We start from the raw sequence: 26036 nt of genomic DNA, 5'->3' as shown, positions 1-26036 counted from the left end.
CCAGGCCAGAGGCTGTGGGTTTTTGTTTTTGTTTTTGTTTTTTAATGATTTTATTTATTTGTCAGAGAGAGAGCACAAGCTGGGGGAGCGGCAGGCAGAGGGAGACGCAGGCTTCCCACAGAGAGGGAGCCCGATGGAGGGCTCCATCCCAGGACCCTGGGATCATGACCTGAGCCAAAGGCAGACGCTTACCCGACTGAGCCACCCAGGCGTCCCAGGGCTGTGTTTCTTGATGCCCTACAGAACCGAAGACATTCACCCATTCCCTTTGTGTCTTTGAAGGATATTCCCCGAGTCCCTGCGGTGGCTGATGGCTACCCAGCAGTTTGAGGCTGCAAAGAAGCTGATCCTGCACTTCACGCAGAAGAACTGCATGAACCCTGAGAGTGACATCAAAGGTGTGATGCCTGGTGAGTAGTGCTCACTTCAGCCCTGCAGCCCCACCCCGATTGGGAGAGGTGCCACGCGTCCTGGACGAAGTCACCACAGTCTTACCAAGCAGCTGCCTTCCTGGTTTAAGTTTCCATAATGGTTGGTCTGCAGCTGGACCAGGAATGTATGGGAATTGAAATTCTCTCCACCTTCTAGGTGTTAGATTCTTTCCTGACCAAGTCTAACATGCTGTCCTGTCCAGACCCAGAAGTGAGGCATGAGCCTAATAGGCACCCAGTCACCCGGGAATGTTTGGGAGGGGTCCAGCCCGAGTCTGGTACAGAGCCATGCCTACCAGCCCGGTTTATACACCCGCAGAGCCCTGGCTTGGGGTGGCACTGGTCCGCACTGCCTCTCTCTTCCCACGTATGACCTTCAGAGATGCCACTGTCTGTCTCTGTCATGACCTGTTTGTTGGGCATCTGAAGAAATAGGAAAGTGAAGTCTTTTTGTAGAGTAGTTCAGAGCCGTTTAATTTTTTTCTTTTTTTTTTTTAGATTTTGATTTACATTCAAGTTAGTTAACAGATAGTGTATTACTCATTTTGGGAGTCAGGTCCATAGAATGTGTGTGTATCAGGAGCATCGCCACAAGCTAGATCAGGCCTTTCAGGCTGGGGATCTGTCAGTATCACCAGGAAGTTGTTAAAATCCTCATCCCCGGTTCCCTCCCTTGTATGCAGAAATTCTGATCCAGGAGATTTGGAGTAAGTTCGGAGAAATTGCATTGTTAATAAGCAATAGCAGAGATTCTGATGTACATGGTGCACAGACCCTTTGAAAGTCCCAATAAAACCAACCCCAGGCTCTGAGCCATGGCAACAACCCGATGATACTGTTGTTACAAATTTCCCAGGAAAATACTCTTCGGGCCCCGCCCAAGAGAGAATATGTACATCCCCCAGCCCCCACCACGATCTGAAATTCTGTCCAACAGATATTTACTAAACACCTGCGGTATACCAGACCCTGTTCTAGAACAGAGAAGGAAGCAGGCAAAGCCTTGCCTTTTTCGTGGAGCTTACAGGCAAGCAAGGGAGGGTATACAGTGAACAATGAAATGTACAGTCCATCAGGAGGGAGGCATGCTGTCAGAAAAATTCACAGAGTGGAGGGATAGAGGGGGATGGTGAGGGATCCCAGTCAGACGCTTGGGGGAGCCTGGCTCCAAGGTCACGGGTGAGCAGAGACCTAAGCGAGGTAGGAGAATGTACGTGTCACGTCTCCATTCACAACGGGGAAGGAACATGCAAGAAATCTGAATCACACTGGCCAGGAAGGGCTTCTGGAATCATCTGTTTTATGGTTCCTAGACAGGCTTTTCATTAAACTCCTGATTCAGATCTAGGGTTCATGGTCACTAGAAGTTCCCCAGATGCTACTGCTTGACCAGAATGGCGTCTGTGCCTTGGCCTGGATCCATGACCTGGGAGATGGGGACAGCAAGGCTCGGCTGCCTCCACCTGTGGGGCTGGCTTGCTCTGCCTGGCACTCCAGCACAGGGAGACGGGCTCGGGAAGCCTGGGGCCCATGCTTTATTGGAAAAAAGGCCATGAGCCAGGTCTGCTTTACACAATGAGTACTGAGTGCTGGTGCTTTGCAAAGGGGCACCTGTGGTTCCTTTTTATCCAGTGACAATGAGAATAAATGGGATGACATTCACATGGTGCTTAGATGTCAGTCACTTTTCCAAATGATTTGCAAATACTAACTTAATATTTAATACTAAGTGCTTTACATACATTAGCTTTTTCACAACAGTCCTATAGGAGAAGTACCATAATTATCCTGAATTGCAGATGAGGAAGCTGAGGCACAGAGAGGGGAAGTGTCTTGCCGAAGGTCACACAGCTAGTAAGTAGTTGAGCCGGGACCTGAACCCAGGAAGTCCAGCAGAAGCAGAAGGGAGTTGGGGGAGCTCACAGACAGAGACACCAGTGTCACTGTGGAGAAGAATGAGTATTGAATTCATTTCCCCTTTGAGGGCCATCTTCCCAAACTTCTCCAGGCCCCATTCATTAGCAGGTTAATGCTCTTAAGTCCTACAGTATAATCTGTTTCTGGCATTTCCCTAATGAAATCACCACATTCTGTTTCTTTCTGGTTAAAATATTGTCTGGGAAAAGCTTGTTTTCTCAATCCTAATTATACCGATTCATTTTTCTCCTATTTTTGGAAAGTGGTATTAAATCTTTTTTTTCCTTTCTTTGCTTACGAGTTTTGCTGCTGTCCCCGCAGGAGGCTGGGGGGAGGGGAGAGGTGGCTGACACATGTGACCTCAGCCCCACTTGGGAGGGGTGTCACGGCACTCGCTGCTGGGGACACACGGTTCCCGTCTGCCTCGGACCTCTGCTCACTCCCCGCTGTCAAACGCGTAGATGCCAGTGCTGGGGGAAGGCAGGTCATCAGAATTGGCCACTTCACACTTTTGGAGGCTGCTTTTCTCTGCTTGGAATCTTCTTCCCATCACCTCATCTCGCCCACCTACCAATCCCTGTCCCTTACCTGGTCTACCTGCCTTGTCTCCATCTCGCTGCCCCTCCCCTCACACCACCTGCTCACACCACCTGCTCAGAAATCCCTCAGCAGCCTCCTGGGCCTTCTGGCTAGATCCCCCAGACCTTCTGAGGTGAAGGTGCTCTGAGACCCTGCCTCACCTCTACCTGCCTCTCGAAGACTCTGCAGCCTGCATTAGGCTCTCGGAACGCACTGAATGCCCACCCCCGCAGGGCCGTCCCCACCCCGGGTCTTCCTGGGTGACACCCCGCATTTGCTTCTCGCCAGAGCCTTAATGAGGTCAATCATCACATCACCCGTTTGTCGTATGGGGAAGCGGGGCCCAGACAGGCTGAGTGTTGGGGAGCACTGCCACCCACTGCCGATGTCCCTCCAGGTGGAAGGAACAAGCCCCGGGCGGGGAGTGGCTGTCCTCTGTCCTCATGCATTAGGCCCTGTGTGGGCAGCGCCCCCGGAAAAGCCCGCCTGGCCCTCGTTGCCGGGAAGGGAGGGCGAGTCCCCCCATCAGGCCCAGGAGGGGCTTCGCCCGGCCCTTCTCAGCAATCCAGCCTGCATTCTGCCCTCTCCCGCCCCCTCCGTCTTGTCAGCCTGGTCAGAACCAGGTGAGGAGCAGGTCTGTGTATCTGGCCACCTCCGTGTCCCCAGGGTTAGGTCACTTGCCCAGAGTCCCAGCACTAGCGAGTGGTGACTCGGAGGCCGGGTGCCCGGCTGCTAACCCCGCTGGCAGCCGACTCCCCCTCCTCCGGGCTTTGGGCCAACTGTGGCCACGTGCCTGGAGAGGCAGTTTACCGAGGTCAGCGCTGCCGGGTCACTTGCCGAAATTTGGGGCAGATTTCAAAGAGTGAGCTATCTGAGGTGACTTTGATAAGATCCCTCTAGGCGGTCTCATCTGCTTGCGCCTGAAGCACTTGTTCTAATGGCCGAGCACCATCATGTCCAAATCCCTACCTGAGGGGGGAGGGGCTCTGCAGAGGAGACAGCAGGTGTTTTCTCCGCTTCCGGTCCTGGCCTCCTGGCCTCCTTGCCTCCAGGCCTCCTGGCCACCGCCGCGGAGCTCTTAGTGCGCGCTTTTGATAATGGCTCCGGGGCCACCGCGGCGGCTCCTCCTGCTGCTGCTCCTCCTCCTCCTCCTCCTCCTCCTGCTGCTCCTCCTCCTCCTCCTGCTCCTCCTCCTGCTGCTCTTACTCCTGCTCCTCCCTCCTGCTCCTCCTCCTGCTGCTCCTCCTCCTCGTGCTGCTCCTCCTCCTCGTGCTGCTCCTCCTCCTGCTCCTCCTCCTGCTGCTCCTCCTCCTCGTGCTGCTCCTCCTGCTCCTCCTCCTCCTGCTGCTCCTCCTCCTCCTGCTGCTCCTCCTCCTCCTGCTGCTCTTCCTCCTTGTGCTGCTCCTCCTCGTGCTCCTCCTCCTCCTGCTGCTCCTCCTCCTCCTGCTGCTCCTCCTCCTGTTGCTCCTCCTCCTCCTGCTCCTCCTCCTCCTCCTGCTCCTCCTCCTGCTGCTCCTCCTGCTCCTCCTCCTGCTGCTCCTCCTCCTCCTGCTGCTCCCCCTCCTGCTCCTCCTCCTGCTTCTCCTGCTGCTTCTCCTCCTCCTGCTGCTCCTCCTCCTCCTGCTCCTCCTCCTGCTTCTCCTCCTCCTGCTCCTCCTCTTCCTCCTGCTCCTCCTCCTCCTCCTGCTGCTGCTCCTCCTCCTCCTGCTCCTCCTCCTCCTGCTGCTGCTCCTCCTCCTGCTCCTGCTGCTCCTCCTCCTGCTCCTCCTCCTCCTGTTGCTCCTCCTCCTCCTCGTGCTGCTCCTCCTCCTGCTCCTCCTCCTGCTGCTCCTCCTCCTGCTCCTCCTCCTGCTGCTCCTCCTCCTCCTCCTGCTGCTCCTCCTCCTGCTGCTCCTCCTCCTGCTCCTCCTCCTCCTCCTGCTCCTCCTCCTCCTGCTCCTCCTCTTCCTCCTTCTCTTCCTCCTGCTCCTCCTCCTCCTCCTGCTGCTCCTCTTCCTGCTCCTCCTCCTCCTGCTCCTCCTCTTCCTCCTGCTCTTCCTCCTCCTGCTGCTCCTCCTCCTCCTGCTCTTCCTCCTCCTGCTGCTCCTCCTCCTGCTCCTCCTGCTGCTCCTCCTCCTACTACTCCTCCTCCTCCTGTTGCTCCTCCTCCTCCTCCTGCTCCTCCTCCTGCTCCTCCTCCTCCTGCTGCTCGTCCTCCTCCTGCTCCTCCTCCTCCCCCCTTCTTTCCCCTACTTCTCTGTCTTTTTCCCCATCGCCATAACTGATGTTTTCCCAGTTTCACCAGGAGCACATCAGCAGTGTACATAAGTATAAAAGCAAAGCCAGTTAATCTCACCCCCCCCATCCAGACAAATGCAAATTATCGTCTGTGTGTTTGCCCTGCATCTCTGAGCACTGAGTGATCCAGCACTGTCCTCTCCTCGCTCTGTGCTGTCCTGGGGAAGCAGGGTTTGGCCCCTCACCTGGATCTCTTCCGTATGTAGAGGTCATGACTCCTGGGTGTCTGCAAGGACACCTGTCCCTTCTGCAGCTGGGGACCGTCTTGGTCAGCCAAAACACTGGCCAGGAGGGGCGCCTGCTCACCCAGGGCCATGCGGGGCTTCATCTGCTCCCTTTGGTCCTTGTAACAGTGCTCCAAGAGAGGGGCATTGTCCCATGTGCCAGCTGAGAAACTGAGGCACAGAGGAAGCCCAACAAAAAGAAAGAAGACCGGGATTCTGCCAGGTCTGTCAGACCCCTTGCTGCATTGCGGGTGAAGCTGTGATCTGACAGGGATCCGCAGAAACGCGGAGGAGAGGGCACCAGCGACTGCAGGACAGAGTAGGGGCAGCCGGCTGGTCAAAACTCTGTCAGCCCCGTTTGGTTTTGTTTTGACATTTTTCTGATCCTCTGAATATAATCTAATCTGTGAATCCAGAGGGTCGGAGAGCTTGGAAGGAGGACAGGGAGAGGAAATGCTTTTAACAGTCACTTCCTTGGTGCTCAGAGTCTGCTTGGCTGGCACTCCCCTTGTAACCCTGTGCAGCCGCGCGCAAAGACTCAAGGCCATCCCGGCTTTCCATCTGACGCCTAGAGAGATGGAGGGTCATCTGCTGGTCCTTCCAGCTCAGAGCTGGGGGCTTTTTGTCCCAGAGACACAGACTTCGTGCTGAGGCAGTTTGATGTTGTCGTTAATAGGCTGGTGATGTATGTAACCGAGACAACATATCAATAGCCCCAGAGAGGTTAATTTAATTCTGTTTAGAATAATGAAGTTACCTCTGTAGATTACAGTCAGTTCTGTAGACCTTGGGCTGTACAGTTTAATGTCATAAAAAAAAAAAAAAACACCACTCAGGTCACAATTGCAGTTGCTGCAGCTTCTTTAAACATCTGTTTCATGTATTAGCCGTTAGGTTTGAGCCACATTACCAAAAAAAAAAATTAATTTATATAAACATTCTAACAGCCGTTTTCTTCTTGGACAGTTTCCATGATGAGCAAGTGTGGCTACTATAGTTGATTCCTGATGAGGCTGATTTTTTTTTTTTTTAGATTTCATTTATTTATTTGAGAGAGAGAGAGCATGAGCAGGGGGAGCAACAGAGGGAGAGGGAGAAGCAGACCTCCCCACTGAGCAGGGAGCCCGATGTGGGGCTTGATCCCAGCACCCCAGGATCATGACCTGAGCTGAAGGCAGACGCTCAACCGACTGAGCCACCCAGGCGCCCCTTGATGAGTTTTTTAACAGTGAAGACACTCAGACCATTGGATCCAATATTATTTGCTAACCATACTAATTCCATGTTCTTTAAAAGTTTTTTAGTGTTTTAACCAAGGGGAAAGGATGTTTGTAAATCAAATCAGCCTATGTTTGCAGAGGGGGGAAAGTAAAGGCTGGGAAGATGTCGGGAGTTGGAGGGATCCATGGAGAGACAGCTGAAGTGCTAGCTGTTCTAGCTTGTGCATAGACCTCAATTTTGTACCTAAATAGGGGAAGGAAGAAAGTTCTGGAAACTCAGGTGGCATGGCATCCCTCAGACAGCGAAAGACTTTTCCTTCTCCCTTCATGCCCCAGCTGGTGACACTGATCCAAAAAAAACCCTCGTGGTTAAGCAAGATATTTTCCTTCAAAGTGTAGCTAATAAGGTTTGTGGCCCTTCTTCCATGGGCTGGCAGGAAAGAGGTAGAAGAGGAGAGTCGAACTGGGGACGTCCAGGGGTAGGAATGGCCCTAAGAGATATCAGAGCGCACTTCCGTAGCTCGGTCTCCTCCGCAAATGCTGCTTTGGGGTCTCTCCTGAGGTACTTCTTTCTTCCAAGCTCGGAAGCCTTCCTCAGTAGACTGTGCCTTCCCACCCATACTGCTTGTTTTTGTTTGGTTGGTTTGGGTTTTTTAGTAAACTTATTTTGGAATACTTTTAGGTTTATAGAAAAGTGGCAAAACTAGTACAGAATTTCTGAATACCCTGCACTCTGTCCGTCTCCCCCACTGTTAACATATTACCACAGGACCTTTGTCTCAGTCGAGAAGCTGCTGCTGGTACATACACCTAAATGACCCCAGCCTTCCCCTGGCTGTTACCAGTCTCTCCATTGATGACTTACTGTCCCAGGATCCCAATCCAGGATGGAACTTAGTGGTCACCCCTCCCCAGCCTCCTCTGGCCTCTGCCTTATCTCTCGTGGCCTTGACAGTCCTGAGGAGCACCGGCCACCCATCAGTGGGTTAGGTCTCCCTTTCCCTTTTGAGCTCCCAAGTAGAGAATGAGTCCTGAGGAACCGCTCGGCTGGGAGAGCGGGGAGGGGCGTCGGAGGCTGAATGTGGGACATTCCTGCTCCTGGGCGCACAGGGAGCTCCAGGAGGCTGGGGCATTTCCTTGTGTTGACCTTTCTTGTGAGGCTGCCAGGTCGATACCCGGCCTTCGGCAAACTGCTCCACCTTGTGAGTGGGGCGTTGGAGGCGCCTGTCGGAGTCTGTTCAGAACGGCTTTCAGAGCTGGTCTGAGCCACCCGAGAAACTCCGTCTCATGCGCTGGGGGGTGGTCACATCACTGAGCAAAGCACTGCCTGTCTTGCTTGGGTCGCAAAGACCTTTGACTGTTGGCGAAGACGTACACACAGGCACGTGTGCATACACTTGTGTCTGCCCTTCTGTGCACATGTGTGCACTCACGTGTGCAGGCCTGACTTGGAGATGGCTGCCCACGAAGCTAAGGAGCACAGGAGCGTGGCGAGGCAGACGGGTCAGACTCTAGAAGGACAGGAAGCACTTGTTTTGATATGGCCTGAACCTGATTAGTGCCTCTGTGACCTAGAATATCATTTAGTTTTGTGCTCGGGCAAAGCGGGGTGAGTCTACCCTGATGGCTTATTTGTGCGGGTCCTGCCTCTCTGGCAAGAAAGGCTTTGCAGCGGCAAGGGACTCTTGACGGCATGTCGTGGCTCCCTTCAGGCCCCACGGGGAAATTTGAACTGCAAAGCTGGTGTCTTTGTGGATGCCTTTTCTAACCTCAGAGCCAGACCCTTATCCCCTAGCTTAACGGAAAAAAAAAAAAAATGTTTCCCCTTGTCATGATGCCCAAATTCGGGAACATCTGTGAGGCTGCCTGTCCGGGGTCTTGCCGAGAGGTCACAGGCTCTCTTTCCCTGCAGAGCTGGAGAAGGAGCTTTCCCGGAGGCCCAAGAAGGTCTGCATCGTGAAAGTGGTGGGAACCCGGAACCTGTGGAAAAACATCGTGGTCCTGTGTGTGAACTCGTGAGTCGCAAGAGGGACACGGAGAGGGTGGAAGTCAGGGAGAGGCTGGGAAGGAGAGGGCAGAGGGGCCCTCCTCCTCCCACAGCCAGCCCCGGGCTTTGCTCTTTGCCGAGAGGCCCTGGGCTAAGCCCCGGCATCAGTGTTACCGAGAAGGTCTTTCTCATCTTGACTCACAGCTCAATAACCCTGCCCTTCCCTGACCACACAAGGTGGCCTTCACTCAGGGTCAGTGGTCATCTAAGGTCGGGGGCGGGGGGGTTAACCCTTATTTGATGTTAGAGGCTATGGGGTGGGGGTAGTTTTACACTCACCTGCGAACGGCCTCAGGACTGCTGTCCGGGAGAGAGCGAGGCCCGGGGTCAAGGCCCTGGTCCTACCATTTCCCAGAGCTGTTTCTTTCGAAGCAGCTCTACTTCATCAGTTCTCGATACTGGGGTTCCTGCTCACACCCTGTCCTACACTCAGGGAGATGGAGGCCGTGGGCACACGGTGGGTCAGGGCCGGAGCCCTGAGGCCTCAGCCTCCCGGCCCAGAGCCGGCTCCGGACACGGCCACCGTGCTGTTGTCCAGTCTCAGACAGAGAGTAGCTAGCTAGGCTAGCTAATGGGACCATTAAAAATGGAATGACTTCTCCAACTTTTATTTCGGGGAAAGAAACACAAATTGTGACATAGAGGAGATGCCAAGTTTCCATTTTAATGCTTCTTGTGTAACGCTTCTGACCTCTTTACCTGTTGTGGTCAGAAGACTGCCTTCCTACCAGAACAAAAAGGTAGGTTTCCCTGAGACCTCAGTAGGCTGAGAAGCAGAGAAAGTTATCTGGGATCCCCAGAGGTGAACCCAGTCTCCACCAGTTGCTCGATGATAAAAGGACGGCACCGGCAGGCCCTCTGCGGAGGATTTCCCAAATGGAAATGAGTTCATTTGGCAAACAGCAGCTTCCTCCTGCAGGGGCAGGGGTCTGTTGCAGTTGACCTTGACGCATCCTCATGGTGTGATAAAAGCACTTCGATTTCCCCAAAGCACGGAAGAGGGGTTGGGTGAGAAGGAGGTTCTTAGCTCTGGGCCGGCTGCCGAGCGCTGACGTCACGAATGGGCATTCACGGCGCTACCCACGTGGTGCGCGTGCACCTGCAGCCTCCCGGGGGAGTGGGGGTGGGGGCCCCGGGTGCATTCGGATTCCCGCTTCCCAGACTGGATGTCTGCCTCCAGGGGCCCGGACACAACGTTTCCCGGGCAGGTTTATATGATCCTCTGGGGGCGGGAAAGAGGCTTGACCCAGGGCAGAGGGAAGGAAACAGTGATAAATTAAGAATGGAAACAGAGTCTCCAAGACCAGATGTCTTCATTTGGCCTGACTTCCTAGAGCTTTCCCAGGGCGTGTCTTGTCAATAGCAGCAGGAATGGGCTTAGTAGGTAGTTCTCTGGATGGATCCCCAAGTTTCCAGAACCCTGAATGCTGCAGGAAGAGGCAGAGGCCCAGATAGGCAGGATGCCTTCGAAGTTGTCACTTGTCAGCTCGGTAGACTGGTGCGAGCTGCTTAACCTCCTTGGGCCTTTTTGCCCTTCTGTGAAATGGGTCTGACAGGAGCTCCTGGGGGGACCGACATGGGATGAAGTGAGCTGATGCGTGGGGAGTGCTTTGTCATGCGTGATGGATTTGTTGGATGGTGTTCGAACCGACGGTCTCACTGCTTTTACACCCCACTCTTCTGCTAAAGGGATGGTGGAGGAGAGGGAACCGCCACCCCCTCCCCCATGAGGGGCACGCTCCTGTCATGTCTCTGAAGTCCCTTTGCCTTGCACCCGGTCATACATTCGCTCGTGGTGACAGCATGTTTTCTGTGACATGCTGAGCTGCCTCTCTATTTCCTGGTCATTGATCCCTCCTGCCTTTGTCCGCCTGCCCATTGCCCCCCTCGGCTGTGTGTCTCCCCACAGGCTGACGGGCTACGGGATCCACCACTGCTTTGCACGGAGCATGATGGGCCACGAGGTGAAGGTGCCGCTGCTGGAGAACTTCTATGCCGACTATTACACCGTGGCCAGTATTGCCCTGGCATCCTGCCTGGCTATGTGCATGGTGGTCAGGTTCCTGGGGCGCAGGGGCGGGCTGCTACTCTTCATGATCCTCACGGCCCTGGCCTCGCTCCTGCAGCTCGGGCTTCTCAACTGTGAGTGGGGTTGGGGGCGGGGACGGGCCTGGGGGGCGGCGGGCAGAGCCTGGGGCGGGGGAGCTGGCCTATGACCAAAGGGTATTGGACAGAGCTGGGTGAGACTTGAGGAAAGTTTTCTGTGACCTGAGCTATTATTCCAAAATCAGTAGCTTGAGGAAAGTGCCTTGGGAGGGACCAGTTTGAACTGGAATGTCCATGGTGACTGCCGTTGATGGAGTGCACTGTGCGACACCACCACCCCCCCCCCACCCCCCCCCCCGCCCCCGACCATCCCGGCCCCGGGGCTGTAACTGGGAGCGTTCCTGGCTCCACCATCATCCCCAGCACGTGAGGCCCGCAGAGCGCTGGCGGGCATGACTTCACGGAGGGCCAGACTGTGTCTTTGTCATATGTCACGTGACAAGAAGAACAAAGCGCTCTTTCATGGGAAATCAGGGGCACGTTTTGACACCCTTGTATCAGGACACTGCTTTTCAGCGACTGTTCCCAAGTTTATCAGCTTGTCCTTGGGCCAAAGAATTCCTCGGTGAATGTTAAAAATAATTCACAGAAAAACTAGGGAATCCTTGCAGCTCCTCCAGCTGTACGACGACGCATGCTTGACACAGCTCCTTGTGCGTGGAAATAGCACCAGGCATCCCTCTGACCCGCCCAGAGCGAGACACGCCAGAGCTGGGCAGCTGAGCCTTCTCTCACCAGGCACGGTGCTCCCAGGGCAGGCTTGGACCCTGCGGGAAACAGATGCCGCGGATCACTCCCCTCCTGCACAAGGAGAGCCCACCTGAGGGCTGGGAATTTGACTCTAGGACTGTCCAGGTGCAGCACAGATCAGAGCTGCTGAGAAAACAGGCCCTTCTCGTCCTCCAAGGTGTGAGAGTCAATGTCCAGAACAGAAGAAAAAGGAAAAAACTCAAACCTTTCTCAACCTCGTCGTGCAAACTGGATTAAAGAACAGCTCCTTTCAAACTCGGGAGCCATTTTCCTAATCTGGTCACGTTCCCGTGCATTCTGCCTCTTGCTGGGAGACGGATCTTATTTTCAGCTGTGACAAGGAAAACAGAGAAGTGGTGTCTGTCCCCCTGATGGGGGCTGCCCACGCTACCCTGCCCGGGAGCCCTGTGCAAGCTCCTGAGCTTTGGGTGCAGGGAGAGGCAGCCCTGGGAGTGCCACGGGTGCCCTCTTTGTCCCTGAGCCGGAAAGGCCCGGGACCTAGGTGCACAGGAGAAGCCGTGAGCATCAGGCCCAGAGCTGCCGGAATTGCCGCCCAGAGGGTCTGCCCCGGGGTCCTGCTCCTCCCTGGAGCACGGACCAGCAGCGGCTCACCATGAAATTAACCCTTCGGCTTGAGGTCTAGAAGAGCTGCGGGCGTCTCTCTTCTGAAGAGTTCCATTCTCCCCCATATTTGGAGGCCAGAGGGGTTTTCGCCCTCCCCTCTGAACAAAAGGAGCTTTGTTCAGTCGGGCGCTAATCCCGTGTCCGGGGACTCTCTCACCCACAGGTCTCTGCAGCCTTCTAGCACTTGGCCCCCAGCAGGTGTTGGCCCTGCTCCCCAGGGGGTCTGACGGGGCGGGGGAGGGGTGCAGTGGGGCCAACCCAGGCTGGAAGGGAGTTCACTGAGAAGCCAGTCACGTGGTAAGCACAGTAGTGGCCTCATACCTAACGGGCTTTCTCTCTCCCCCCCTTCACTCACTGTCTTCCTCCCCGTGCGCATGGGGCCGTCATTCCTGGGGGCGCAGTGATTGGGAAATACAGCCAGCATCCAGACTCAGGTGAGCCCCAATGTCCGTGCGGTGCACTTGACCACTTTTTATTGCGCCCAAAAGGGACTTTTCATCAAGACTCACAGACCTGTGGTTTCCCCTCCCTGTCTCTCTCCCCCTCTCTCCTTATCCTTCAAGAGTTGCAGCTGAAGTTGGCCGTAGGTTGGACACTATAAGCATACATTTGTATTCTCTACTCCTTCTTGCCTCTAGAAAGAGCACCTCGTTTCCCCCGTCTCTGCCTGGCTTGCATGCATGGCCTCGCCTCTCCCCGCGGCCTCAGCAGTCAGCCCGGGGCCCTGCTGCAGCTGGTCTCACGGACGGCCCCTGGGTGACATGAGAAAGCCCCAGGGAGCGCCGGACGCCTGGCTGACTGTGCCGCCAGGGGAAGCTGCTGTCCCCCTTTGTGCGTCACGGCCGCTCGCTGCTTTTAGCCACGGGGATGGCAGAGCTGCTGATCATACGTGCCTGGCCTGCCCCACGCCCATGCTGCCGAGACTCTCAGCTGTGAGACCCCCTGCGTTCAGGATACGGCCTTGCAGGGAACTGGGCTGTGCCCCAGATGTATGACCCCAACCGCATGCCACTGCTCTGTGCTAGATGCTGCCCGGGTGTGTGGTCAGACTCTGGCGCCGTTTGCAAGGTGCTCGGATGGGTTGAGCACTCCCCCCCAACCCCACCCCCCCCCGCCCAGGCCATAAGTTCTTCTGTTTGGGTTACTGGAGTTTTTGTTCCCTTCAGTCCAACCCAGCATACCCTGTCCTGGGTACTGGACGGGTCAAACCCGAGGCCAGAATAGCCAGGGCTCTCTGGAGGCGGAGGCCTTGTTCTTCCGAAGGTTGGGATAGAAGGGACGTTGCCACAGCCCCGGGAGACCACCAGCCTCCCCTCCTGCCAGGCACGGCTTGTGGCCTCTCGAATCCTGGCCAAGTCCACGTGAGCTCCAGCATTCCAGGCCTGCAGGCAATCATGGGAACCCCAACAAAGCCTTCTGCCAAGAGGGTCTGACCTGTTACACCTGGAGGCGCTCCTCGGTCTCGAGAGGGAACTGAGTGCCCCAGGCTATACCCTGAACTAGGGAAAGGGGAAGGGGGAAGACCCTTTGTGTGGTCCTAGACCCTCCCCCGTCCCTTGTCCGCTGCTGTTTCTGCACCCCCCCCACCTGCCTCACCAGCCCCCTTTTCCCTTCCCTTCTGCCCGCCCCCCTCACCGTCTCCCTCTGATTCTCCTTCAGGTATGAGTGATAGTGTCAAGGACAAATTCTCCATCACGTTTTCCATCGTGGGCATGTTCGCCTCCCACGCGGTGGGAAGCCTCAGTGTGTTCTTCTGTGCAGAGATCACCCCCACGGTAATCAGGTAGGTCACGGCAGGGGCCCCACACCGCGCCTTCTCCCTAGGACTCAGGAGAGGCCTGGGTGTGTAGCAAGGCTCCCGTGGGAGGAACCAGCATCAGCTGTGTCCCACCCTGGCCTCAGGACCAGGGTGCAGCCTGCGCACCGGGCATGTGAGGCCTTCCGCTGGGGAGCTTTGCCCTGACTCCGAGGAAACTGGGAGTCAGCTGAGAACGTGACCCTGGGCTCCGTCTAGGCAAGGAGCCAGAGGAGCAGGGAGCGGGGAACTTTTCGGGGTGCAGGAAGCGCTGCCTGGTTCCACCTGAAAGGGGGTGTTAGCTTGGGCTTAACTCCTTTTGTCTTAGTTCACAGAGTAAGGTATGATCCTTTCTTGGTGCTAGTCCCAGATAGTGGTACCTGGATGCTACCCACCCTTTGATGTTATTAAGATTACAGCGTAATAAAAGGGTTTGCCTTCATTTAAAAGGGCATCACTTAACTACGGACTCATGTCATTTTCCCGGTAATTACTGTTTGTGACTTACGGAAGGGCTCATCATGATTGACATCACACTGAACTTGGCATGGGAAGATCATTAGCATTGCTAACACACATGCTTTTTGAAAATATAAATTGTGAATAAATTAGGCAATTACTCAGTTGTGAAAGAAAACCCAGAAGTCAGCATGATGACACCCGTCCACCCTGACTTTCCCACGCGGGCAAACAAGACAGCCCAGGACAGGTCAAGGCGGGACTCGTGCAGACTAATTACTTTAGCCCCTCGGGTGCTGTGAAGGGCTCTGGGCAAAGGCAGGTAGGTCCGTGGACTTTCTTCCCACATTTCCAGGAGTCATGCTGACAAGAGAAATTTCAACATGACCTCATTTTGCTTCGTTCTCCCAGATTTTTATAGTGCACACCAAGTCTGAAGGCTACTTCGTGCCCGTGGAATAAAATGCCAAGGAATTGTGTATGTAAGAAAAAAAATGCAATTAAATGCCACGTAATTCATCCTGTGCCAACCCTCTCCTAAGCTGAAGTGAAGAGAACAGCCTGAAGCTTCTTTCATGCTCGAGGTTGCAAAATGCCTCAAGCAGATAGCATCTCCCTCTGTGTCTTTTCTTTACCTAGTGAAAATTGCCTTCCTTGACCAAAGAATCCAGCAAAGAGGGTTCTTTCATTAGAGCAGAAGTCAAGGTTGGACCTCTGGCTTTCCAGCTGGTCTCCTCGCAGATTCGTGTGATTGTGGACCTTTCTCTGGGGGCGGCCACCCTTTAACTGTGCTGGTTGGTGGACCTCATTAGTCATTGTTAGATTTTGCTTAACAAGCTAAATGGAAGGAAATACATTCTCCTCCACCTCTTTGATGCAGACCTGCCAAGATTATTTGGGGACAGAAATTCAACAAATACGTTCTTCGATTCAGCTTGCCAAGATGACACACTAGAAAAAATATTTGACCTTTGGTGCTGTTTTTGTACTCCCAGAGGGATGAAAGGAAATCGAGTCCAAAGGGGGTCTCTGGCCAGGAGGGAAGGGGTCCTGGCGTCACTCCGCAGCCCTCCCTTTCAGCGGCCTCTTTCTTGCAGACACACCCAGGGACAGTTCCCGCAGAGTCCCCGGGACAGAAATTGACCCTCCTCCCCTCCCCCTACTTCGCACAGCTAAATCCCAGATAAACGAGGCCGAGCGGCTTGGGGTCTGTGAGCTTTTTCTTTTCCTCATTGAAGTATAATTGACATACAGTGGTACACGCGCTTCATTTTTCTTAATACCAAACGAACCTTTTTCTACAAGGCTCTTATTAAAAACATCCCTTCTGAACCAGAACAGTAGCCCAGGGGAAGATGCCAGGATTCACTAACAAGAAGCAAATAAGAGGATAAGAACTGTTTTGCACAGAGGCTTGTGGAAATCCGTTGTCCAGGAATGACAGACTCACTAGAGTCTAATGAACGTACTAATTACTGTTGTGTCGTGAGATCGCACCCAGACTTTATATTGCAGAGAAGGGCTTCCCTCCCACCCAGGCCTGGTCTGGATGCTGTTCGTTGGCAACAAGCTCTTCCTCAGTTCTCTTCCTGAGGCTTCAGGAGTTGGGTGCCTCTGCAGGCAGACGGGGAGGACCCTGTGCAGCACCCTCTCGCCCAGGGCCTGGTTGATCTAGAAGCAGGTGGTGGCTTGTTTGGGCAGGACCATCTTTTCCATGCAGTGTCCATCTGGAAGCTGCAGGTGGGAGCCCCTGAGGCCTTCACCGTCCTCCTCACCCCTCACCAAAGTGGTTAGTTCCGAGAGGGGCAGGTGCCGGTGCTAACAAGCCCACTTCATTGTCCGGCAACTCCACACCGGCTCCCTCCAAGCCCCTGGGCCGCGGCTGTTACTGCTCTGGTTGGTCTGAGCTCAGCTGCTCCTTCCTGGTATCTTCCACTTTCTTCCCCTTCAGGCTGTCCCACTTTTTTCTCTAGAAACTTCTTTCTTGGAAGTTGCCTTCTCTGAGAATTCCTTCTGAGTAACTCCTCCCTCCTCCTACCTCAGGACTAAGAACCTGGGCCCTGATGTCCTCTGCCCCGAGAACAGGCACCAAGGACAAAGACGCCCTGTGCAAGGTGACATATGGAGTCTAACTTCTTTAAAAATGTGTGTCTTCAATATATATCTATTATGTATTTACATATATGATACACACTCACACACACACAAATATATAACGAATGCTAAGGTCGAGGAGCCAAGGCATTGCAAGTTAGGAGTTCGGCGGCAGGACGAAGAACAACAGAAGCGTAGAGGCTGTGGCCTCGAGCCTCCGATTCCGACCTTCGGCATGAGGGCAGATGGTGCTGTGTCTGATCCCAGAGGCCACTTTCCTTCACGTGGCCTTAGGCAAGTCCTTCAGCCAGACGTCCTCTCTTTGCCCTAAAATGATGGCCCTGTTATAGGGTAGTGATGCTGAGGGGAGAAAGAGCATATAGAGAGGGTCCAGCCTCAGTAGCTGACAACGGATATTGTTAATTATTCCTACCCAAATATTTTTGGCAGTTCTATTTATTTCTGCAAAACTGGCACAAATATTTGTTTATCCTTGACTTTACAGAAATGTAGTCAAGACAAATTGAGTAAGACAGAAGAGGAAGTGAGAAATGGGAGGTTGGTTTGTTCTGTTTAAACGCAAGATGCTTGGTATTCACGTTTAAAAGGATGATTTGAAGATTCTAGAATTCTTAATTTAAGCTTACTACTTCTAATAAGTCTGCTTGTGTATCAGTCTTTATATCCTTAATTTAGATATAATTACTAGTGAAATAAAGATATCCAGTGGATATTTAAAATTTTCTGTGTGCTCCTAAAGCCCAAGGAGGCAAAATTTGCCCCGATTCTTTTATCTGTAAATTGAGGTGCCCCCCTGCTCTGATAGTTACACATGGGCATATGCTGCCCTCTAGTGACAATCTGAAGAAAAGCAGAAAATGCACAGAGTCGGCATTTTAGGGGAGGAAAAGGAAGATAAACACCTGAAAGCCAAGCACGTAACAATCACCCCATTCTCTAAACGGAGATTACAAAAACAACACAAAGCCAAGAATGGTATACCGAATTCTTTCAAACGTGTTCCTAACCTTATTGAATAATGTCAAGGTATCCTTGATAGAAAACCAAACAGAAAATTGCTTTCATGGAAAAAATACATCAAGAAATACTGCATATTGTATATGCACACGTACGTAGACTGCATTTTATACACACACACACACACACACGTAGACACTTACGTGAGCTGTCTAATCCTACCATAAATATATTTGACATGATTTATGAATGTATTATTTTGGCATTGTGAAGTGAGACTTCATCCCATACTGACCTCTACCTCCTTCCCCGTGGGTCTGTGTACACTCCCTCCCTGTAGGTTAACTCACGTGTGGACCTTACATGCACTGAGCAAGGTCAGTGTCCCTCCCTGCTTGTCAGTGCCGTCCACACGTAGTGACGGGGAGGTCCCACGGAAATCCAGAAGGTCTCAGAGAAAAGGGTGTCTTACTGGCATTAAAGGACGCAGGGAAACACATCCATTATCCCTGGCATCCGTCTGTCCCCCGCAACATCCTGTGGCTTCCAGAGTAGCCAGAATGACCAAAAAGACGAAGTGGCTATTTTAGGTGTTCGTATTCTTGGTTCCCATGACATCGCTCTTCCTGACGGTCATCTATTTTTAACCCGCCCCATTCATTTGGGTGAGCTGACCTTCCTACCTAGGAAGCCAGCGTAATCCATAAGCATCCAATATTTATTAAGCATAAATAATACATGCCGGTTGATATTCTAGAAAATAATCCTTGCCCTTGACAAGCTCATAGACTAAATAAGGACGGTAGGCATATGAAGAAAAACTAACAGAAAGGTGCAGAGGTGTCTTCAAAAGGTGGTCTGGGACCATCTGCCTGGGAAGGGGGCTGGTATCTGGGGGATGCCCCCCAAAATATTGCTATTCCTTACCTGTGTCCCCTTGACGGCCCAGTAGCGCGATGGTGTGGCTTTGTTAGCAGGACTAACGTCTGTCCCTTGGCGAAAGGCTTTCTAACACATAGGACTGGTGACACATCACAGCCTGGGTGAGAGGTGGCTGTCTTTTTCTTCCATGGCTAAGGCTAGGAAATTCCATCACTCGCTGAGTGTACTAGTTATCTACTGCTGTGTAACAAATTATCCCAAAACTTAGTGGCTTAAAACAACACAGGCTTTTTGTGTCACGGTTTCTGTGGGCAGAGTTGGCAAAGCCTAGCTGGGCCCTCTGCTGCACGATCCCCCATGGGTGGTAATCAACCAGGGTAGGATTGGTCTTCAAGCTCATTCAGTAATTGGTCTTCGTGTGTTCGTGCTGCTAAAACAGAATAGCACAGACTGGGTGGCTTATAAACCACAGTAATTTATTTCTGGAGCCTGCAAGTCCAAGATCAAGGTGTCCACAGATTTGGTGTTCAGTTAGTCTGCTTCCTGGTTCATCAGTGGCCATCTTCCCGCTATCCCTTTGGGATTACATGTCCTCCCCGTGGTGGAGGGGTGAGGGAGCTCTCTGGGGTGCGTTTTCTAAGGGCAACAATCCCATTCATGGACCTCATCACCTCCCCAAGGCCCCGCCTGCTAACACCATCACAGTGGGGATTAGGAGCTCAACACAGGAATCGGGGTGGGTGGGGGGACAGACATTCGGACCAGAACAGCAGGATTCAGTTCCTTACTAGCTGTTGGACCGAGAGCCTCAGTTCCCTGCTGGCTGGAGGTCACCTCAGTTCCATGCCACCTGGAGTATGACAGCATCACAGCTTGCTTCATCAAAGCCAGCACAAGAATCTGCCAGAAGTCAGTCTTTCATGACCTAATCACGGAAGGGACATCCCCTTTCCTTTGCCATATTTTGTTGGTAAAAAGTGAATTCCTAAGTCCAGCTCACACTCAAGATACAAGGGTATGAATGCGTGGAGGTGGGAATCATCAGGGCCATTTTAGCAATCTGCTCTGGCCTGGCCTGTGGTGTGGGCCTGCTGGGCCGGGCGGCCACCACCACCAGCCTTAACCTCCGTGAGGCTCCATGCCGGGACCTGGGCCAGGCCTCGGGATGGCCTCGAAGAGCCTCCTCCGCCTCCTCAGCAGCGGGAGACCGCTGCCGCCTGGGACCTGGCAGAGCTGAGCTGAGCAGAGTGGCCAGGGCCTCCTCGCGGAGGGGGTGAGGGAGAGAGCCAAGGAGCTCGGGCACTGGGGCTGCAGGTCAGGCAGGTGCGGGGCCAGGGCTCGACCAGACGCAGGAGGGAGCCCTGAGAGAGGGAAGAGTCACTTTGTCAGCGGTGAAGAAAGAGCCCCAGGGAGTGCGAGGACGCGAGACGGGCTGGTTAGGGGAGTGTGACCCAGACGGGCCGAACTGGCAGCCAGAGGGCTTGTCCTGGGTTGGACAGAGGAGGCTGGAACAGGGAGGAGTCCGGCCGCTCCCGGACTCTGGCTTTGTCCCCAGGACAGCAGGCCCCACGCCTCCCCACCCAGCACGAGGGGTGTGAGGAGCCCCCTCCCGTATGCAGAGATACAAGGCCTTTTCTCATTTGGGGCTGAGAGAAGGGAAGAGAGCCGTGTCTTTTGTTGTTATGAAACGTGACAAATGAAGGGAGACCCCCCCCCGCCGCTGTCTCACCCACGCACACCCGATTGTCATTCTTCTGTTCCATTCTTTGAGAACGCTCCTCCCCGTCTTGACCACCAAACTGATACGTCCACTTTACCGTGGCCCTTTAGGGACAGCTGTTGACCTGGGGGGCCCCAAGATGCCGAGTCCCCCTCGTTTCTGTCACTCGTGTGGACCCAGGACTGGCCAGCCAGAGGGCCTACTGTAGACAGCAGGGACTCTCGGTTCACTGTTGACAGCAAGGCCCTGGGAAGGCGCCAGGGAGAGGGAACCCGCTGCCGAGCCACAGGGTGAGCAAAGCAGAGCAGAACCCCCCGCCCCAGGCGGAGCAGCAGGGGGGACAGGGGAGGCCTGGCTGGCCACCCACACTCGAAGCTTTGGGGTTTGTGTTAGCAGGAGGCCCCAGTTCCCACAGCTAGAACAGTTTTGGGTTTGGTTTTGTTTTTTGTTTTTTTCAAAGCTTCCCTGTGGTATAATGTACATACCATATAATGCATTCATTTTAAATGCACAATTCAGTGATCTTGAATGCAATCAGCCCCATAAATCCAGATGTCGAACATTTCCATCACCTCAGGAAGTTCCCTGCTGGCCCTCTGCAGTGCGTCCCTGTCCCCACTCAAAGCCCCAGGCAATCACTAATCTGCTTTTTGTCTCTGTAGATCTGTCCTCCGCCCCCCCTCTGCCCCCCGCCGCTTGTTCAAAATTTCATATAAATGGAGTCTGCAGTCACTTAGTATAATTTTTGAAATTCGTCCACACTGTGGCAGGTGTCACTACTGCACTCCTTACTGCGGAGTACTGTTCCGTTGTCCGCGATGGGCCACGGTTTGTTTATCCATCAACAGGTGAGGGACGTCAGGATTCTCTCTGGTTTGGGGCTGTTATGAATAATGCTGCAGTGAATATTCGCTTCTAAGTTTTTGTGGGGTACAGGTTTCCTGTGTCTCATGAGAGCGGAGTTGCTGGGTCACATAAAAGTTTACATTTAACTGTTTCAGAAACTGACAGGATTTCCACGGCCGCTGCCCCACGTTTCCTTCCCAGCGGCAGAGGTTGCGCGTCCCGTTCTCGGCTCAGCCTCATGAACACTTGTCACTCTCTGCCTTTGTTTTGTTGTTTTTTTTAAGATTTTATTTTTTTATTTGAGAGAGAGAGAGCACAAGCAGGGGGAGCAGCAGAGCAAGAGGCAGACTCCCCACTGAGCAGGGAGCCCGATGCGGGGCTCGATCCCAGGACCCCGGGATCATGACCTGAGCAGACGCTTAACCAACTGAGCCACCCAGGGCCCCCCATTCTCTGCCTTTTTGATTGTTGTCGTCCTGATGGGTGTAAGCCAGGATCTCATTGTGGTTGGGATATGCATCTCTCTAATGACCAGTGATACTGCACATCTGCTTGCGTGCTTTGACTGTTTTGTAGTTTGTACAGTGTCTTTGAAGAAATGTCTATTCAAATCCCTGGCCTGTTATATAAATCGTTTGTCTTCCTACAGTTCTTTATGTATTCTGGATACAAGTCTTTTTTCAGACATGCTCAGTAACCATGTTCTCCCAGTCTGTGGCTTCTCTTTCCATTTTCTTGAGAAATAAAAAAGTCCTATTGATCATTTTCTCTTCTGGATCCGGCTTTTGGTGTCAGATATAAGAAATCTTTGCCTCACCTAAGATCACAGCGATTTTCCCTTATATTTTCTTCTTAAAAGTGTTACAGGTCTAGCGCTTACATTCAGGTCAGTAATCCATTCTGAGCTCACTTTCGTGTATGATGTTGCGTAAAGGCCCAACTTCTTTCTTTGGTGCGTGGATAACCAGTTGTCCCAGCCACTTGTTGAAAAGACTCTCCTTTCCCCATTGAATTTGCCTGTGTTCAAAGTCAGCTGACCATAAATATAAGAGTTTATTTCTGAACTCTCGGTTGGTTCCATAGATCTATGGATACACCAACACCACACTGTCTTTATTACTATAGCTTTATACGAAGTTCTGAAATTGGGACGGTAAGTCCTTGAATTTTGTTATGTTTCAAAATTGTTTTGTCTGTTCTGGGTCTTTTGCATTCCCATATAAATCTTGGGGTCAGATTATCATTTTCTGGGGGAAAAAAACACATCATCTGGAAATTTGATAGGGATTATGTTGAATCTATACATTCCAGCTAAGATGGAAAAATTGCCATCTTAATGGGACTGGGTCTTCCAATCCATGAACATGGACTGTCTTGTCATTTATTTTATATTTCTAATTTTCTCTCAGCAATGATTTATACTTTTTAGTATACAAGTCCTGCATTTTTTTTTCCCTAGAGATTTTATTTATTTCTTTGAGAGAGAGAGCACGTGTGCACGTGCATTTAGGGGAAGGAGCAAAGGGAGAGGGAAAAGCAAACACTGCACTGAGCACAAGCCCGCTGCAGGGCTGGATCCCACAACCCTGAGATCACGACCTGAGCCTAAATCAACAGGCAGACACTTAGCCGACTGAGCCACCCAGGCGCCCCAAGTCTTGCGTTTATTTTTATTTATTTCTAAGTATTTTGTTCTTTTGATGTTATTACAAATAGAATTTTCTTCATTTCATTTTCAGCTTCTGTTGCTAGTGTGTAGACATACAGTTGACCTTTGTATGTTGCCCTCGTGTCTCGTGCCCTCGTAGGTCAGTCAGTAGTTTGATGAGTTACAGGCACCTATGGTGCCAACCAAGAGAACCAGGGGCTCCTTGAGAGCCCGCCACAGAAGCCTTCTGCCTTCGGGCATCCAAGAATAAAGGTCACTGCACTAAAGGGTGATGCATAGCTCCTAAGCAACTCCAATGAAAGTTCTTTAAACCAACTGAGATCCACATCCCCATACACTCTTCCCACTGGTCTGGGTCCACACTCTGATGCGAAGCAGACAACGCTACTCCCCCTTCCTTGAGACCACTGTGACCAGACTGATCCTTCACTGTGGCTCCAGAGCAGACACCGGGCAGGCCTCCCTGGCCTGTGCATTGCATGACACAGTAGGACCGGTGGGACAGGTCACGCGAACACCGCGGTCCCCTTTACCACAGCCCAGCATTGCACTGCTTCCTCAGAGGCCACATGACCCCTTCTCCCCCGCAAATATGCTTTTATGTCAAAGGAGAGATGTCCGAGCCATGATGGATTTTTTTTAAATGTTGCATATCTACTAATCTCTTTGGAACTTTGGCAGGTTCCCCCAAACGGCAGAGGAGTGGAGATACGTGGCACACGCTCTAGGCTCACATGTAGTACTTTCTGAGCTCAGTGCTCTATGACTTTCTCTCAGTCAGTCACAGCACGTGGCTTCTGGCACAGCACCTTGCAGAGGCGGGGCCGCTCCCACTGGTGGTGTGCAGATTGATTTTAGGAAGTATATGGGACACAACAATAAGAACTCACAGTGAGAAAAATCACTGTCTTTTAAAGTATCTTCCGGTCTCTCTAGTTATGGCTGGAGAAACTCTCTGTGAGTGCTGGCTTGTCTGTCATATCCTCTTTAACCCCTGTTAATCCACCTCCCGCCCGCCCACTGACCTCTTTCTAAATGAAGAGCAAACCTTGGGAAGTAGCATAATATAATAATACTTTGTCATTGCATATTTATGGCGAGTGCTTGTCCATTTACAGCAGTAGTGTAACACTGTCTTTCAAAATAAAGTAAAAAATTTTGAGCTAGCAAGAGAAAATATTAATTAGAGGTGGTACAAAGATAGCCAAGGCGAAGGTGGTCTGGGATGCCCTGGGGCGGCCCCCTGCCCAAGCCAGGCCCTGGTCGGCCCCATGATCTGTTCCCGTGTGTCCCTACTCTGGGTGGCGCTGTGCCCCTCCACAGCGGGCTCTGACCGTGGACGTTAACCGTGTGTGCTCGTGCTCTCCCGCAGGTGCGGCGGGCTGGGGCTGGTGCTGGCTAGCGCGGGCTTCGGCATGCTGACAGCGCCCATCATCGATCTGCACAACCAGAAAGGCTACTTCCTGCACCACATCATTTTTGCCTGCTGCACGCTCATCTGCATCATCTGCATCCTCCTGCTGCCTGAGAGCAGGAACCAGAACCTGCCCGAGAACATCTCCAATGGGGAGCACTACACTCGGCAGCCGCTCCTGCCGCACAAGAAGGGGGAGCAGCCCCTCCTGCTCACCAACGCTGAGCTCAAGGACTACTCCGGCCTCCACGATGCGGCCACCGCAGGGGATGGGCCGCCCGAGAACACCACAGCCAATGGCATGAAGTCTATGTAGCTCTGCGCTCGGCCTTCCCTGAAGGAGGCACTGTGGGCTCCAGGGGCTTGGGGGCTGTTTGGGCACAGGTTTACAGACCAGGGACCGAACACGTGGCTGGGGGTAGGGGAGGGGAGGCAGAAAAACCCAATTCTGCTGCTGATGCCACGGATCGCAAGACTGTCAACTGGTGTGGGGAAATTGTCTTTCCAAAACTCTAAGGATCGTGTGTGTGAGGAAGCAAACTCTTTGAAAATAACCCTTCAGACTTTCTTTTCTGCCATGAAATGTTTGTATTTATTTTGGTCATTTTTACGAGAAGCACTTTATTCCCTTTCCTCTAACTGATCTCGAAACAGAACCACCTCCTTCGGAAGAGGGACATGGTTGCCGAGGAAGACACCGTAAGTAGCCAGCGCAGCGGCCCTGGAGGTCACACACCACCCTCGTCCAGCACCCCACACCGGAGCCAGGGGTCACTCACTCTGGGCCCACATCCCCCAAGGCCGCCTGCCTGTGTGCAGACAGACTGACCTGTCATGGAGTGTCTCCATGACCACATTGTAGACAGAGTGAAATGTAAATGATTAGGTTTTTGCTAGAGAGTCTGTGTATGGTTTCTAAAGGGTGTGTGTGTGTGTGTGTGTGTGCGTGCGTGCGTGCGTGTGTGTGTGTGTGTGTGTGTGTGTTTGTGAGGTAAGAGCTGCTGTTCCATGTGTTGGGGGAAAGCAGCTCCCAAATATCATTAAAACCAGCTTAGTCTTTCCTTCGAGATCATCCTTTTGTACTTGATGCTGGAAGCTCCTTGGGGCAAAGTGTACACATTTCACCAGAAATCCTAAGTAACGGGTGGTACTAAGGTCACGGTCTGCCAACACTGGTTTGCCTGGCCGAGCTCACGACGAGCAAGGGTGTGGAGAGGTGAGGCGCGGTAACGCCAGGCATACTCCTTCCCGGGTTTAGCTCCGGCAGGAAAGTCCCCTCTGTCACACTCGGCTTCCTCGCCAGCACAGCCTGAACACGAGGCTACTTTCTGAACTGAAAACCAATAGGAAACTAACTGACACAGACCACTGAGGCAAACCCACAGGAGCGAGGGGTCCTCTCCCGGACGTGGCCTGTCACCCACATCTCGAGCACATGCCGCATAGAAATCACCAGCCTGGATGACTGTCAGCTCCCACCCACTTCACGCTGAGACGCTGCAAAGCTTATGGGAGCCATCCCCCACGCAGCCCTGCCTTGGCCTGCTTCCTGTCACCTCTATCAGCAGAGGAGGGCGAGGAGTGGGGCTCTCACAGGTGAGTCCACCTGACCTCCGGCCTCTTCAAGCATCAAGACCAGTTGAGAGAAAGCAATAACTCACCAAAGTTCAACACCCACCCCGTCCGCGATAGCCAAGGGTTTTCATCGTGTTCCTCACTGCGTCCCCGACAGTGAAGGCTTCCTCCTGCCTTTCCAGGTCAGGCTTTCTGCGCCCGAGGAGCGCGTCACGGGAGACTTGGAGGGCCTCCTCAAGGACACCCAGGGGGCCACGAACACACAAGCTTCGTTGGCGCAGGCAGGCGCTGCCTTGTAGCAACGCAGGCACCCAATTTTTTGGACAGCCTGGTTTCTTTCTAGAATTGTCCACCTCCACACTTTGTGACACATGTCTTTGCTGTGAGCCGTGTTCTTCCAGGGAGCTTGTGGTCTCGAGTCTGTGAAGC

At 53.0% G+C, this 26036-nt stretch overlaps 1 protein-coding gene across 1 annotated transcript in view; it reads left to right on the top strand.

The window, feature by feature from the left end:
- The window catches only part of SLC22A23 (solute carrier family 22 member 23), a 169237-nt gene extending 144288 nt beyond the window's left edge, over positions 1-24949 (top strand). Inside the window, exons 5-10 of the mRNA XM_028122846.2 lie at positions 283-410; positions 8561-8663; positions 10605-10837; positions 12577-12609; positions 13835-13958; positions 23991-24949. Coding sequence (XP_027978647.1) covers positions 283-410; positions 8561-8663; positions 10605-10837; positions 12577-12609; positions 13835-13958; positions 23991-24348 — 979 coding nt within the window. The 3' untranslated portion in view covers positions 24349-24949. The remainder of the gene's footprint in view (positions 1-282; positions 411-8560; positions 8664-10604; positions 10838-12576; positions 12610-13834; positions 13959-23990) is intronic.
- The last annotated feature ends 1087 nt before the right edge of the window (positions 24950-26036 follow it).

This window comes from Eumetopias jubatus, unplaced genomic scaffold (assembly GCF_037043125.1).
Source record: "Eumetopias jubatus isolate StellerSeaLion01/CBP00866 unplaced genomic scaffold, mEumJub1_p1.0 scaffold_6, whole genome shotgun sequence".
In the NCBI taxonomy this organism is placed as follows: domain Eukaryota; kingdom Metazoa; phylum Chordata; class Mammalia; order Carnivora; family Otariidae; genus Eumetopias; species Eumetopias jubatus.
Note: the sequence above shows the minus strand (reverse complement) of the source record. Positions and strands in the feature narration are given on the sequence as shown.